Here is a 15065-nt window from a genome sequence, read left to right as displayed (position 1 = left end):
AGAAATCCTGTGATTTAGGTGTTACTACTCTCCCTAGATTTTGCATGAGAAAACCAAAGCTCAGAAAGTGAAATAATTTGTCTGAGCTAGCTACATCGCTAGTCAAGTAGCAGATCCAGACCTGAACATAGTTCTGATGGGCTCCAATCAAGACCTTTTCCCAGTACCAAGCTTCTTTAAGTTATGAGATCTCTGTTAACAACAGAAGAGAGGAAGAAAGAGGAAGATCCTTGCCAGATCAAGGACATAAAAGGTAAAATCTGGGTCCTAAATACAGCCTCCATACGGGCATGTACACTGACATACAGCATCCCAAACACAGCAAGTGCTTTGAAAAGTTAAGCATTTTAACATATTCAAACCAGAAATCAAAGTTTCTACCACTGGTAGGCATCAGTTTTATCAAATAATTTCTATAAATGTTACGAATAGACTTCAACTGATTACCCTTTATAGAATGCAAAATAAAATGCTCTTCTTTGCCAGTTCTTGTCTTCAACTGTAGCGTAGTGACAAGACTTTTTACAAAATCTCCCTAAACTTATTACTTACAGTTTTCAAAGCAGGAAACAAAATATAGGGGAGATCTTCAGTGATCACAGTGATTTAGTGACAGGCAGACTGTAACCATAATAAAGTGCCCCAAATACCACATGGTACTGCTTATTTTTTTTTCTCCTACAACACAACAGTATATTTCAGCTAGATAGATTTGTGATCCTAATAAGTTTTAGTTGTAAATATTTTCATGCATCCTGAAACTACATATTTGTGTGTGTTTTTAACAGCAAATTTACAAAGCAAACTCTAAAGAAATCACTAAAATATTTTCAAGTAAAAAGCTACGGTAAGATCCACGTTCAGCAGATTTCTACAATAAAAAAATTTGTGACAGGGATTGTCAAAACACAACCAATATATTTAAGTGATCAGTGACATGCCAGGTAAAGCCATGTTTGAGACCAGGATGCAGCTTCTAAGAAATAAACAACTGGTTTCTCTATTAAGATTTATTTATTTGAGGGGGGAGGGGGCACGCTCGTGAGCTGGAGTGGGAGGAGCAGGAGGAGAGGGAGACTCTCAAGCAGACTCTGCCCAGCAGAGTGCTGCAAGGGCCTGGATCTCACAACCTGAAGACCATGACCTGAGCCGAAACCAAGAGCTGGCTGCTTAACCAACTGCACCACTAGGTGCCCCTAAACAATTATTTCAGAGAAGGAACAATGTAGTTTCAACATATTTCTCAAGTATCACATAAAAAGAAAACAGATAACGCAAGCTTTATTTACTACTTTCTTAACTCAATAAACCTAGTTTGTATGTAATGTGGCTGACATACAGATGTACAACATAGTGATCGGACAGTCCTACGTATTACTCAGTGCTCGCTACAATTAAGTGTAGTTGCCATCTGTCACCATCCAATATTATTACATTATTGACAACAACACTTTTACTTATTTTTCAGAGATTACCAACTTGGCTGGTCTGTGATTTTAGCTAACCATGCAAAAAAAAAAGGCACCAAGAGTGCTATTTCATGAACTTATAGAAGTCCATCAAGCCTACAGTCTTCCGTGAAGAGCCAGTATACTCCCAGGTAAGAGAACAAAGGAGAATTTGGGAGTTCAGGCATTACTGAGCTTAGCTCAGCCTAACTGCCCCAGTCCCTTCACAGGGGTTTGGCTTTTTTCTTTTTTTAACTTAAAAAAAAATTTAACTGCATAATACAAAACTAAATATATCTAAATTTAAAAATTAAATAAATTCACAAAAATTAGAAACAAATGTAAATAGTGGACCACAGCTTGCTCTATTATGGCCATTTGGGTGCTCTAGGCAGAGTACAGTGGGAAGGGGGTTGGGGAGTAAAGGAACACACAGCGGAGGAAGGAAAACTGAGGAAACAGAAGCAGAACCCAAGTAGGGGGAAGGGGAGCTGAACGGTAGGTGGAAAACAGGAGCTACAGGAGGGAAGACGACAGGGAGACTGGAAGGTTTTGAGGCACTGTATTATGCTTCAGTTAGAATTTATCACTTGATGTTTGCTTATTAGAAAACACACTCATGCTTTAAATATATGATGTGAGCGTATAAAGTTCTCATCTTCATTTACATTATGTACGCACAGTAATTACATTGATGTAGGATTTATTATATAGCACATTACATTAGTTGTGTAATTATTAACTTTATTATTAATTATACTTGCTCTTTCTCTGAATGTACTTCTACTTTAAAGAAAAAAATGTCTACTGAAAAACAAGGCACAGTGTGAGGAGAGAGACAAAAAATAAGTCTTAACCTCAAGACTTTATAATTTAGTAAGGGGATAAGAAAAGTCCTCAGGGAAATAAAATACAAGTCTCAAGTATTATAAATGAATTCACAGCGCCAAGGAGGTTCATCCAGAGAAAGATCTGATCTGTTTGAGGAAAATTTGCCGATAAACCTCGGAGAACTTGTGTTTTTCCTAATATATTCCAAAAGCATTATTCTCAAAGGAGTATTGACAGTAGCGAAGAGGGCACTCCCTTCATGGCAGCAGCACGAGCAACTTGGTACTTAGCTCTTTGACAAAGGATAAAAATAAACATTAGAAGTTCTAGACTAAAAATTCAAATATGGTCTCCGAAATGTTCAGATAGGTACCTGCCAAGAAATGACCCTTGACTGTAAACCTTGTAAGTTAAATGAAAATCAGGGTTTGGTACACTAAGAATGTAAACTCTCATTAAAAAATCATCAGGGGCGTTCCTTCCATTAAGTTGGCTCTTGCTTTTAGTTAAAATGCACATGCAATATCCTGAAACCCACTATCTTTTTCAATATGCGTTTTAGGATTTTTCTCTAAAAAAGGAAAAGTTATTCCACAATAGGGCAGAATTAGTAGCCACTACAATTTGGCCAGCTTCAGTCCTCGCAGAATTCACTGTCTGAGGCTGACAAGTCCCTGCACTTCATTACGCACAGGTCTTTTCGTCTCAAACAGTTGCCTGACAGCTGTCATTGCAGTGTCGTGAAGGTGCCGATCTAACATCCTGCTAAGGAATCGTGCTAAAATTTTAGCAACTAGCAGTGTTTAGCACGCGGTAGGCGCTCAAAGAATGTACTGAATAAATGAAACCGTGGGTCTTCACTGAAGCCTGAATGAAAAAGACCCTCTTCGTTTTTTTTTTTTTTTTTTTTTTTTTTTACAAACATGTCTCTTAAACGCTCTTTCCAAATTGAAAGCATATTTATGCCTTGAAAAAGACGTTTCTTGAACGTCTTGAGGGAGAACTCTCACTCTTACCTGGTATTTAAGATTAAAGATGACACTAAAAGGAAAACGTCAGCCACTCTCAAGTATTCAGGACGGATCTGTGAAATTCCAGTTTGGATTCTGTTTGCCCTAAGACTCTAAGTAGGTGGCTGTCAACTTTTTTTTTACTATACAGCACAAAGTGAGGGCACAGGTATGGGACATGACCATGTCTACTGCTTCTAGTTTCCCTAAAAAATTCCTGACGTACGTCTTTGGGAGGCATATCCACAAACTGAGAATCACTGTTCTAGCTTCTACCTATCTCCTCAGCTGATCCGCGGTAAAGTCAATTTCAGGAATAATTTGCCACAATCTTCCTCAACTCTATCACGATGAAGGAGAATACCTTCACTACTAAATCTTGCTAGGGACAACAACGACAAGATCAAAATATGACTGATGATGGGTTTTCTAACCTTGTCTTACTGGGCCGAAAATTCCTCCCTGGGGGCTGACCTACACTCACCTGTCCTACATCCTACAACACGCCCTCGGTACATTTCTCACTGACGTCTTCAAACTTCCCTAACAGATGGAAATATACAGGGGAGGAAAGTAGCCTGGTACTTTACGCTGGTGAATCTGCAACTCTGGGGGAAGCTTAAGGAAGGCCCCGACATCCCAACTCCGGTGGTGGTGTTTGGCTCAAAAAGAATTTACCTGAATTACGCGTGTCCAGAAAAAGGGGGCCGGGAGGGCCGGGCCAACGACAGGACCTGCCACTTCCCACTCGGCCGACAGAGGAGCAGGGGAATCACACGGGGTTCTAAGCACCGAGAAGACGCGGCCTAATATCTCTAACAACACTGATCAGCCGCGCTTCTGGGGGAGCCGCTTCTTCTCCACCAAAACACGCCCCCCTCCCAACTCCGTAAGTTCAGTGGACTGGGGTCCCTGAAAACTCGCAAAGGAGCCCAAGTTTGAGCCCACGCTCAAACTGTGTCTTGAGGACACACTGCGGGGGGCTCCTGCGGCGGCTGTTTACAGCTGCCTGTCCCCCCCTGCCCCACCGGTCTGTCTCCTGCACAACACTTTCGGGAGGGGGGGGCACCCATCCTTCTTATTTATCACTTTCCGGGCGTAAGGGAGGCACCCATCCTTCTTATTCACCACCTTCCGGGGGGCACCCATCCTCGTTCACCACTTCCTGGGGGGCACCCATCCTTCTTATTTATCACTTTCCAGGGGGAAGGGGGGCACCCATCTTTCTTATTACTTCCTGGGGGAGCACCCATCCTTCCTATTCACCACCTTCCGGGGGGCACCCACCCTCGTTCACCACTTCCCGGGGGGGCACCCATCTTCCGCACCCTCCTCACTCACCCCTTCCCGGGGGGGGGGGGCCCAGCACCCATCCCCCATCCCCCCCCAGGGCCCGACCCAGGGGCGCCCGGGGAACTCTCCAGGCCTCAGCCCGCGCCCCGCTCCCGCTTCTCCCAACCCGCGCAGGGCCGCTGTTGCTTCGCCGTGTCGCGGCCCGAGAGCTCCCGGTTGGCTGGCCAAGGGCGGGGCTGCGCGGGGAGCAGCGGGGGGCGCGGGGGCGCGGCGGGGGGCGGGAGCGGGGGCCGGGCCTGGGGGCGCCGCCGAAGGCCGCGGGCGCCGGGCCCTGCAGGCCGCGGGGACCCACCTGGCCCACTTGCTCCGTGGCGTCGGCCAGGATGCCGTAGTTGCGGTAAAGCTCCTCCACGCTCGGCATGCTGAGCGCCAAGCCCGGGCCCGTCGCGCTGTCGTCGCGCTCGCCGCCGCCGCCGCCGCCGTCCGAGCCCGCGACCCGCACCCTCACACCTCCCGCCGCCGCCAGGGCCGCCGCCGGTCACCGCGCTCAGCCCGGCCCCGCCCCCCACGTCTGCGGAGCGCCCGGCGCGCAGGGAGCGGCCTCCACGGGCGGACGGCGCGCCGCCGGGGCCGCGAGCGCCCCCTGCCGCCCGGCGGTGCAAAGGGAGGCGGCGGCTCCAGCCGCGCGGGCTCCTGGGAGCGGGGAGCGGGGAGCGGGGAGCGGGGGGCGGGGGGGGGGGGCTCCCGGCGGCGCGGAGGGCGACCCCGGAATGCAAGTCGGCTCGTGGTCCACGAAGGCGGCTGGGACGGTTCCAGCGGGGAGCCGCAGAGGGCGAGCCAGCTCACTGTGTGCAGAGCACGCTCCCGCAGTGGTCAGCAAACACTTGGGCTCACACGAGGATCGTCACCGCGGGGGCGCCCCGGGGGCGCTCAGCGGCGGAGCATCGGCCCAACGCTCAGGGCGTGACCCCGGGTCCAGGGATCGAGTCCCGCCTCGAGTGCTCCCTCCTTTGCCTGGGTCTGTGCCTCTGTGTCTCTCACGAATAAATAAATAAAATCTGCTAAAAAAAGAATATTAAAATAAGTAAATAATAAATATGAAATATGAAATATAAAGAAATAAACAAACTAATAATAAATGGATATAAAATATAATAAATAAATAAATAAATAAATAAATAAATAAATAAATATAAAAAGGGTGCACAAGGAGGAATTGCTGAGGTTTGGCTCGGTTTTGTTTCTGACAGATGTGCTTAGAGACGTGGGCTGCCGAGGGCCCGGCTCTCTCTGTCCCCTGAGCCTGGGTCCCTTTGGAGGACTCCAATGCCGGTGGCCGGAGATGCCAAGCCTGCTGCTGAAGGCGTGCTGAGCAAGTCTGGCTCTCCTGGGGCCGCAGGGAGGAGGTGGGGACCTGGGGACCGACCTGCATCCCGAGCTGCTGCGGGAGCCAGGGGGCGGGCCCTGCGGCTGGGAGGTGAAGGGCCATCCAGAGGCCCACCCCAGGGACCTTCTGCCTGAGAGTGACAAAGCCCCGTGACAAGGGTCAAGGGCAGCAGGGACAAGGCGGTGATGGAGGACAGTGAATCAGCCCCTCCTGGAGGTCCACACGGCGGCCCAGGCCTGAGACCTGGTTTCTATCAATGTCTGGAGTGGGGCCCGGTGGAGAGAGAGAGAGAGCGCGCGCGCCCCGTGCAGGCGGGGGAGGAGCACAGGGAGCCTGACTCAGTCTCCCTCCAGGACCTCAGGATCGCCACCTGAACAGAGGGCAGCCGCTGAACCCCGGAGCCACCCAGGCGCCCCCAAGCCCTTCTTGGGTACTAATGTCCCCTCTCCTGGCTCCCCTAGTGCCCGGGAGGGCTCAGAGACGCCTTCCAAAGCTAGGGATGCGGGGCAGAGGGGCAGGACAGGAAGGAGGTCCCAGCTGGAGCAGAGACCTGATTGCAAATCAAATTTGGCCTGAGGGTTCACACGTTGGCATGGGCAGTTTCATTTCTGAGCTGAGGACTGTCTTTTTCTAAAAATTCTATTTATTTATTCATGATAGACATAGAGAGACAAGCAGAGGGAGAGCAGGCGCCTGGCGGGGAGCTGGATGAGGGACTCGATCCGGGACCAGGGGTCACCCTGAGCCCAAGGTGGACGCTCCATCGCTGAGCCCTGGAGCCTCTCCTTCAAACCTAATCTTCCCTGACTTTGCAGGTAGCTTTATTGAGCAGCACGCCCTGCGTCCTCGGTGGCGTCTGTCTGTCCGTGAGCATGGGCATCGGGCCGCTGAAGTCGTTCTCACTCCTCGCGGACTCGCTTCTGGAGAAGCCTTACACCATTTTTTTTTCTTTTTAAGAATTTTTATTTAGTTTTGATAGTCACACACGGGGGGGGGGGGGAGAGAGAGAGAGAGAGAGAGAGAGAGAGAGAGAGGCAGAGACACAGGCAGAGGGAGAAGCAGGCTCCATGCACCGGGAACCCGACGTGGGATTCGATCCCGGGTCTCCAGGATCACGCCCCGGGCCAAAGGCAGGCGCCAAACCGCTGCGCCACCCAGGGATCCCGCATTGCAGCTGTTTGTATACACCGCCACTAGATAATAAGAGTTGGGACTATTTATTATCGGGCAATAAATGTTAAATAAATGAAGGAATGAACTAAGGAATAAAACAAATTCAAGCTTTTCCGACCAGTTTATTACAGTATGGCAAGTGCTTCTACAGATCCCTGGGCAGTAGGAAGTTTGTACTCTGTTTTAATTTTTATTATTTTATTTTATTTTTAGGCAAACCATTCCCTCTTTCTCCTTCCCTCCCCTTCCCTCACCTACCTACCAACCAGTGGCATTTGACCTTGTCAATTGTGACACGTCCAGGGCCATGACTACCTTTGAATCTATTTATTTTGTAATTTTGAGATTGGGTTTAATTCTCTCTTAAATATATGTTGAGAGGCTTTTTTTTTTTTTTATATGTTGAGAGGCTTAAGGGACCACCTCCCTCCCCTGCCATTACTTTATATGCCCTGTACTTTGGATCAGTCTTGAGAACCTACATTCTGAGAGCTTTTGCTTTATTTATTTATTTATTTATTTATTATTATTATTATTTTTATTTTTATAAATTTATTTTTTATTGGTGTTCAATTTGCCGACATACAAAATAATCCAATTCCTGTCTTCCAAGGAGGCCTTTTTCATTCTAGCAAAAGAAAAGATCATGGTTCCCTAGAGATACCAGAGAAAGGTTAAGGGCTGGCTGGGCCTTAACTGAACTAATGATCGCCATTGAGTGTTACTGTGTGCCTAATGCACACGCGCTGCAGCAAGAGCCAGGCCTGCGTCTGCCTGGTTTCGTCCTAAACGCTGTGTGGCACCTTAACCTATGACGACCCTGCCCAAGGCCGCTTCTAGCACCGTCCCCATTTAAGAGATGGAGAAATCAAGGCGCCCGGTGGCTCAATTGTTAGGCATCTGCCCCCGGCTCAGGTCATGATCTCAGGGTCCTGGGATCGGGCCCCTTCTCCCTCTCCCTCTGTCCTCCTGCCAATTTGTGTGCACGCTCTTTCTCAAATAAATAAAGTCTTAAAAAAAAAAAAAAACAGAGAGCGATGGAGAAACCAAGGCACAGAGAGGTTAAATACCTGCCCAGGATCACTTAGCTGGCAAGTCGCAGTTGTGGGGTTCACACCCAGGCTTTCTGGCTCTGAAGGCTGTGCCCCTGACCACTACACCCTCTGCCTCTTGGTTAAATGTGTTTATTTCTTAGACATGTTAAGCCGTGCCTAGAGTCTTGCGGTTCTCTGTCAAGGCACATCCTCCTCATCCAACTCGGGTCCGGTCAGGGGAGGCTGACGTGCTGCTGATCGTAAGCAGGTCAGGCCGTGGAGGAGATTAAGTGGAGCAGTGGATGGTCGTGCCAGGCCCACGGTACGGGCCGGGCTACGTGAGCTCCCTTCCCTTGTACCGTTTTAAGATCCTCTTCATTTGTGTTTCGAGAGCGAATGGTCTTTGGTTACTACTCCACGTTGGTCTCCGGAGGTACCCGCACATGTTCTGGGGGCTCGGAAGCCGACACACGTCATTTCGGGGGCCACCATTCAATCCACTGCATGGGGTTGAGAACAGGTGCTTGGGAGCCAGCCCTGATTCTGGCCGTGCTGCGTCCTCCGTGGGAAGAGACCCTTCAAGGGAGGGTCGATGAAAGGGTCTTCGTCCTGCAAATCAAAGGCGAGGGATTCCTCTCGTCTCCCTCCCAGTGTCGAGAAGATGACAACCAAAGCCAACTTCCTTTCCCTGAAACTGCAGTAAGCTTGCATGCATCAGAGTTCTCCAGAGAAACGGGAGCAACAGAATGTGCACCCACACGTGTGTTATAAGGAAGTGGCTCACGCGCTTCCGGAGCCTGGCCCGGCCAGCTCAGAGGTCTTGCCCGCACGTGGACGCTCAGGACATCGCAGTCCAGCCCACGGCAGTCTGCAGGGGAATTTTTTTCTTACTTGAGGTCGGATTTTTTTTTTTTCTGGTTCTGTTCAAGCCTTTAACTGATTATACGAGGCCCACCTATATGGCAGAGGGCCATCTGCCTTATTCTGCTGATTAAAATGTTAATCCCATTGGAAAACCCCCTTGTAGATACACCAAAAAGGAAGTTTGAGAAAATATGTGGGCATCCCTTGGCCCTGTCAGGTTGACATGTGAAATTAACCGTCACAGGGCTTGATTTACCACTTGGTCCTGCAAACATCGGTTGGGGACCCATTGGGTCACAAAGCCCAGGAAAGGTCTTTGTTTGCGGTTTATACAGGGCAGTGTGTTTCATAAATATAGTCTCAGACCAGTTTCTTAATCACTAACCAAGAGTGAGAGGACAGCCAAAGGCAAAGTTGAATTGTTTAGCTCCCGAAGCGCAATCTACGGAGGGTCAGCTCACTTGCCCCCACTGCCTGCCACCTGTAGGAGCGCAGCAGGCCCACAGGTTACCCAAGGGGGTCCCTGCTCCTGAAAAGCAGTAGAGGGAGACTCCGCAAGAGGTTACCAGCACTGGATTGGAACCCTGACCCAGGAGGCCGATCACACTTTGACCCCTGTGAGTTTCAGTAAGTCACTAAACTGTTCCAAACCTCAGGGTCCCCACCTTGAAATGGGAATAAGAATTATTCCACAGCGGAGGGTTGCTGTAAGGTGAAAATGAGAGCATGTTCCCTAGAGCCTGGCACATAGTGATGGCCTAATAATAATAATAATAATAATAACGACAACTGGTACCACGCTTTGACATGCCCCCAGGCATCCCCACTTACAGATAATACGACTGAGGCTGGAGTAAGACCAGGGCAAGGCCAATGCCAGGAGTGTCTATTCTTAAAGCTTCTTTGCCAAGCAGCCAGTTCATCTTACTCCCTCGGCCTCTTTTCTCTATCTTCAGGTAAGAGTAATTCCCACACGAATGTGTTGTGAGGATTGAAAGGATGTCAAGTACTTTGGGGATGAGCAACTTGTTTTATTTTAAGGAATTTCGGCCTGTGCTTCAGTTATCAACAGCTGGCATTACTTACTTCGTTTTTTTGAAAAAGCCTCGCAGTTGAACACCGTGTTTTGCAAAGTGCTAAAAGCTCTGGAAATTTGCTCTTGATTTCTTAAATAAGGAGTTTGTAAAACTCAAACAATTGATAATCCCTCCCTAAGCTAAAGAAAGTTCACTTTGTCTCAAGTGGGGTGCCTTCTGCAGAAGGTCTTTGTTTGCGGTTTATACAGGGCAAAGTGTTTCATAAATATAGTCTCTCTCTCTCTTTTTTTTTTTGTATTTAAGATTTTTTTTTCATTTGAGCATAGTTGACACATGAGGTTACATTAGCCTCAGGTGTACAACACAGTAATTCAACGTCTCTCTACGTCATGCAGTTGCCACATGCGCAGTCCCCACCTGTCACCCTACGATGCTCTCACCGTATCATGGACTATACTCCCCATGCCGTACCCTTTACTCCCATGACTTATTCATGCCATAGCTGGAAGCCTGTATGTCCCGCTCCCTTTCACCCATTTTGCTCATCCCCCATCCCTCCTCTTTGGCAATCATCACTTTGCTCTCTGGACTTACAGGTCTGATTCTGCCTTTTGTTTATTCGTTTGTTTTGTTTTTTTAGGTTTCACATATTAACGAAATCACATAGTATTTGCCTTTCCCTGTCTGACTTATTTCACAAAGCACAATACGCTCCGGTGCCATCTGCGGTGTCACAAGTGGCAAAATCTCATCCTTTTTCATGGCCAAGTAATATTCCATTGCATATAGACGGCCACTTAGGCTGCTTCCATACCTTGGCCACTGTAAATAATGCTGCAGTAAACATGACGGTGCATATATCTTTTAGAGGTAGTGTTTGCATTTCCTCTTAGAGTTAGTGTCTTCAGGGAGTCCAGGTGGCTCAGCGGTTTAGCGTCGCCTTCACCCCAGGGCCTGATCCTGGAGTCCCGGGGTTAAGTCCCATGTCGGGCTCCCTGCATGGAGCTTGCTTCTCCCTCTGCCTGTGTCTCTGCCTCTCTCTCTCTCTCTCTCTCTCTCTGTCTCTCTCTGTGTCTCTCATGAATAAATAAATAAATATCTTTAAAAAAAAAGAAACAGAGTTAGTGTCTTCATTTTTAACTGCAAACACAGTTAGTATTTACTGTAAATACCAGTAGCAGAATTATTGGATCATATGGCATTTTACTCTTGATCATCAGGACACTTTTGTGAATGAACAGTGATCAAGGCACCGTGGAGCCTGGGGCTGCTCCCACCTTCCTAGCTTGGATTGCTTGTTTGCTGGGGGGCAGGGGGAAGCAGTTCTCAGAGGGTGGAGAGCATGTGCGAGAGGGAGGGACAGTCGCTGAGATGACGCAGCATCTGCTGCCCATGATTATGGTAATGACAATTCCAAAAGTGACACTTCGCACCTCAAGTATTTTCTCTATACCTTGTGCTAAGTTTTTTTTTTTTTTTAAGATTTTATTTATTTATTGAGAGAGACACAGAGAGAGAGAGAGAGAGAGAGAGAGGCAGAGACACAGGCAGAGGGAGAAGCAGGCTCCATGCAGGGAGCCCGACGTGGGACTCGATCCCGGGTCTCCAGGATCACGCCCTGGGCTGAAGGTGGCACTGAGCCACCCGGGCTGCCCCTGTGCTAAGTGTTTTCAATGCAGGATCTCCCCTTTCCCCCTCCTGGTTTGTAAAGTACAGGCTTAATTCTGTGCCGTATCAAAGGAGGCAGGAGGTGACATGAATTTCCAGGCTTATTCAGCTTGATTGCGGACAGAGGTGGGATTTGAACTCAGTCAGATCCACCTGACTGCAGAGCCGGAGCTCTTAGATTCTGCAGTTTTGTGTCTTCTCCCTTTTTTTTTTTTTTTTTTTTTTTTGCCATGGCAGGAACTGAAGCCAATGGAAAAAAACTCTTCCCCCCATTTGCTTCCCCCCCATGGAGGATGAGCAGATGCTGTGCTTCTCTACTCCCTGCATGCTCTCCATTCATTAAGCAGAACAGGCCTACTGTGTGCAAAGAGATGAAGGGAGCTAAACAACATGCAAACTAAAAAGACAAAACAATTGCCATAGACTGTGGCGGGTGCTGTGATACAGAAGGACACGGGTGCGTACGGTGCAGGGGGTAGGGAGTCCCAGACTTCTGGGTGAGGGGCGCCTGGGGGGCTCAGCGGTGGAGCCTCAGCCTTCAGCCCAGGGCGTGACCCCGGGGTCCCGAGATCGAGTCCCGCATCGGGCTCCCCCCATGGAGCCTGCTTCTCCCTCTGCCTGGGTCTCTGCCTCTGTGTGTGTCTCTCATGAATAAATAAATAACATCTTAAAAACAAAATGAAACAAAAAGGCCTACAGGAGAAGGAGCCAGTCCTTTGGAGAGTGGTCCAGAAGGGGGGGCTACTTGCACGTGCTAGCTCACTTACCTTTCAGTGTCTCCCGCTCTTCAGCATAACTGGGGATAACTAGTAAAAGCAGGATCGTGAGAGTTTCATGAGCTCGGGTGGAAGGCGTGCATCGTGGTCGGCAGCTGCTGAGCGCCTGGTGTCCGCCGTCCTGGCAGCGGCAGTGGTGGGAGCTGCTGAGTTCCCAGGGGCTTGTCTTCACCTGACGGCCCTCCCTCTGGGCCTCTGGTCCCCGGGGGGGGGGGGGGGGGGGGTGCGGCACGAGCCGTTTCCACCCCTCCCGGTGTCAAGCCCCGTCCTGAGACTCAGCCCTTGGCCGCTTTCACCAAAACAACCAACCAACCAACCCGCACCTGCGAACAGGGGAGCACTAAACAAAGGCCTGTGAAGAAATGGCAAAAACAACTGCGTTCTGGCGGAGGATGCTAAGTGTTTAAAGGCCCCTTTGCGGGGCGCCGGGGGGCTCAGCTGGGTAACCCCTTCGGCTCGGGTCATGATGTCAGGGTCCTGGGACGTGGGCTCCCTGCAGGGTGGGAGTCTGCTGCTCTCGGGGCTCCGCGCCCCTCCACGCCCCTGCTCCTGCTCCGTCTCTCCCTTCCTCTCCCAAATAAGTTTTTAAAAATCTTAAAAAAAAAAAGACAAAAATTAAAGCCCACTTTACTGAAGACTTGGAGATCCTGTGACGTTAGCACTCAGAGCTCCATGGTTTCCTGAGTTTCCCCTTTCCTTCTGTGGCCTCCCTCTCTCTCTCTCTCTCTCTATCTCTCTCTCTCTCTCTCTCTCTCTCTCACAGAGTAGTTTCTCACCCACCCTGTACGTAGAGGCTTAGCTCATCTTTGTTGCTTGAGCATGTCACAAACGCGCCTTCTCTGCACCCACAGCACCTTGGGGTGTTTTCCCTAAACTCAGGTGGTGCTGTTACTAGGAAACCTGGTTTCCTTAGGCTCAGGCTTGCGAGGCTGTAGGAACAGATATCTCTGAGAGCTCAGTGGCCCCAAACAAGAAAAGATGGGTTTGTTGTCCATAACATTGTCTTTCAGGGGTTTGTGAGACTTTTTTCGGGGTGGGGGGTGTAGCTGACACACGATGTTATATCAGCATCAGGCGTACAGCGCAGTGAGTCCACATCTCCGGAGTCCGCTGCGCTTGCCGCAAGGGTAGCCACCACCTGTCCCCATGCAACAGGACATCACTGACTCGATCCCCGCAGATGTAGGTTTGGGTGACCCTTTAGGGCGGCCACCCTGCGTACGGAGGCTCCGAGTCGCACTCTCGGTCTGTTTGCCAGCCTGGAGGAGAGCGCGTGGGAGGGCGCCCTGCCCACTTAATGCTCCCACTCAGGACACTGGTGGCCGCATCTCAGGGGCCCCAGCCAGTGAGATGTTCTACCGAACCAGGAGGAGCAGAGAGCTACAAGCCTCGCTTGTGCCCCAGAGGAGAGGGCAACGGGACATTGGCCAATCGTGGTCACGTCTGCTGAGAAGTCGATCTTGACTTGATGCAGAAAGGGGCTCGTAGGGCAGGCTGGGAATCTAGCACCCGGCCTGCAATCTGGGCCCCTTGCCTCTGGAGGAGGCGCCGCCGCCGGGGAGCCAAACGCCTGTCCAGAGCGTGTGTCCTGAGATCGCCACCACCCGCCACCACCGACGCCCCATGGAAGCCGGCCGAGGAGCTCCCACTTCATTCGCACCAAGTGTGGTTTTGCTTCACAAATGGAACACAGTGGAGGTGCAATCCTTCGAGTTCCTTTTTGGGGGGAGCATTTCATCTACATCGAACTGAGTATTCAGGGGGCACATTGAAGCGCTTCCATAGCATGTAAAACACAGAAGCTCAATGCATCTTCACTGCGGGGAGTCAACACAAGTTTAGCTTTTGGGAAAAATCTGTCCACGGCTGAATTTAAGACAAAGGGCCTGGCAAATGCAATCCTTTGGGGCCGGCCTGGCCGGTGGCGGGGCCATCAGGCCTCTGTCACCAGTGCACAGACAAGCCACCCCCCAGCCAAGCCCACTGCACCTGCTGAGTATCACGCAACAAACAGCGCTGAGTGCCAGTGTAACCCACGCTGATGTCAGCCTGTGGACCCCCCAGCCTTCCTCCCGGGCGCTGACCTTGCTCGTTGCACCCTGGCTCGTGCATGTGACCGGCTCTGTTTGAGCCGGCAGGGGCCCGCTGGACACTCGGGCACGGGGCTGGTGCCGCCAGCGTGCGGGGTCGTGTGGTCCCGCCTGTGGAGGGTCGAGCACGGGGAGAGGGGGGCTCTGATGGCGGCCTCCCTGCTGAGCCCCCTGTGGCCCCCAGCCGCCCCCCTGGGGGCCGGAGCCCAGGAGATCAGCAGCAGCAGGACACGCGAAGGGCCCTGGCCCTGCTTGGTGCCCGCGGGCCTGTCCCGGGGGGCCATCGGGGCTGCCCACCGTTCCGTCCCGATGGCTCGGCTGTGCCAAGGCTGGGCGAAAGCAGCCACCGACCACATGCAAGGGATACACGTGGCCGTCTTCCAAGAAGACCGGATTCTCAAAACCACGCGCGGCCCGCTGAGTGTGGCTGGTGGCCGCGCTTTCCGGGTCTGTG

At 50.7% G+C, this 15065-nt stretch overlaps 1 protein-coding gene across 3 annotated transcripts in view; it reads right to left on the bottom strand.

The window, feature by feature from the left end:
- API5 (apoptosis inhibitor 5) overlaps window positions 1-5117 on the bottom strand; it is a 28979-nt gene extending 23862 nt beyond the window's left edge. For 2 of the 3 annotated variants that reach the window (XM_077863667.1, XM_077863669.1), the window contains exon 1: window positions 4935-5116. In XM_077863667.1, the coding sequence (XP_077719793.1) occupies window positions 4935-5003 (69 nt within the window). In that variant the 5' untranslated portion in view covers window positions 5004-5116. Of the gene's footprint in view, window positions 1-4934 lie in introns of all 3 variants that reach the window. The other variant, XM_077863668.1, reaches the window with a different exon arrangement.
- Window positions 5118-15065: the final 9948 nt, after the last annotated feature.

The sequence above is a fragment of the Canis aureus genome, chromosome 21, assembly GCF_053574225.1.
Source record: "Canis aureus isolate CA01 chromosome 21, VMU_Caureus_v.1.0, whole genome shotgun sequence".
In the NCBI taxonomy this organism is placed as follows: Eukaryota; Metazoa; Chordata; class Mammalia; order Carnivora; family Canidae; genus Canis; species Canis aureus.
Note: the sequence above shows the minus strand (reverse complement) of the source record. Positions and strands in the feature narration are given on the sequence as shown.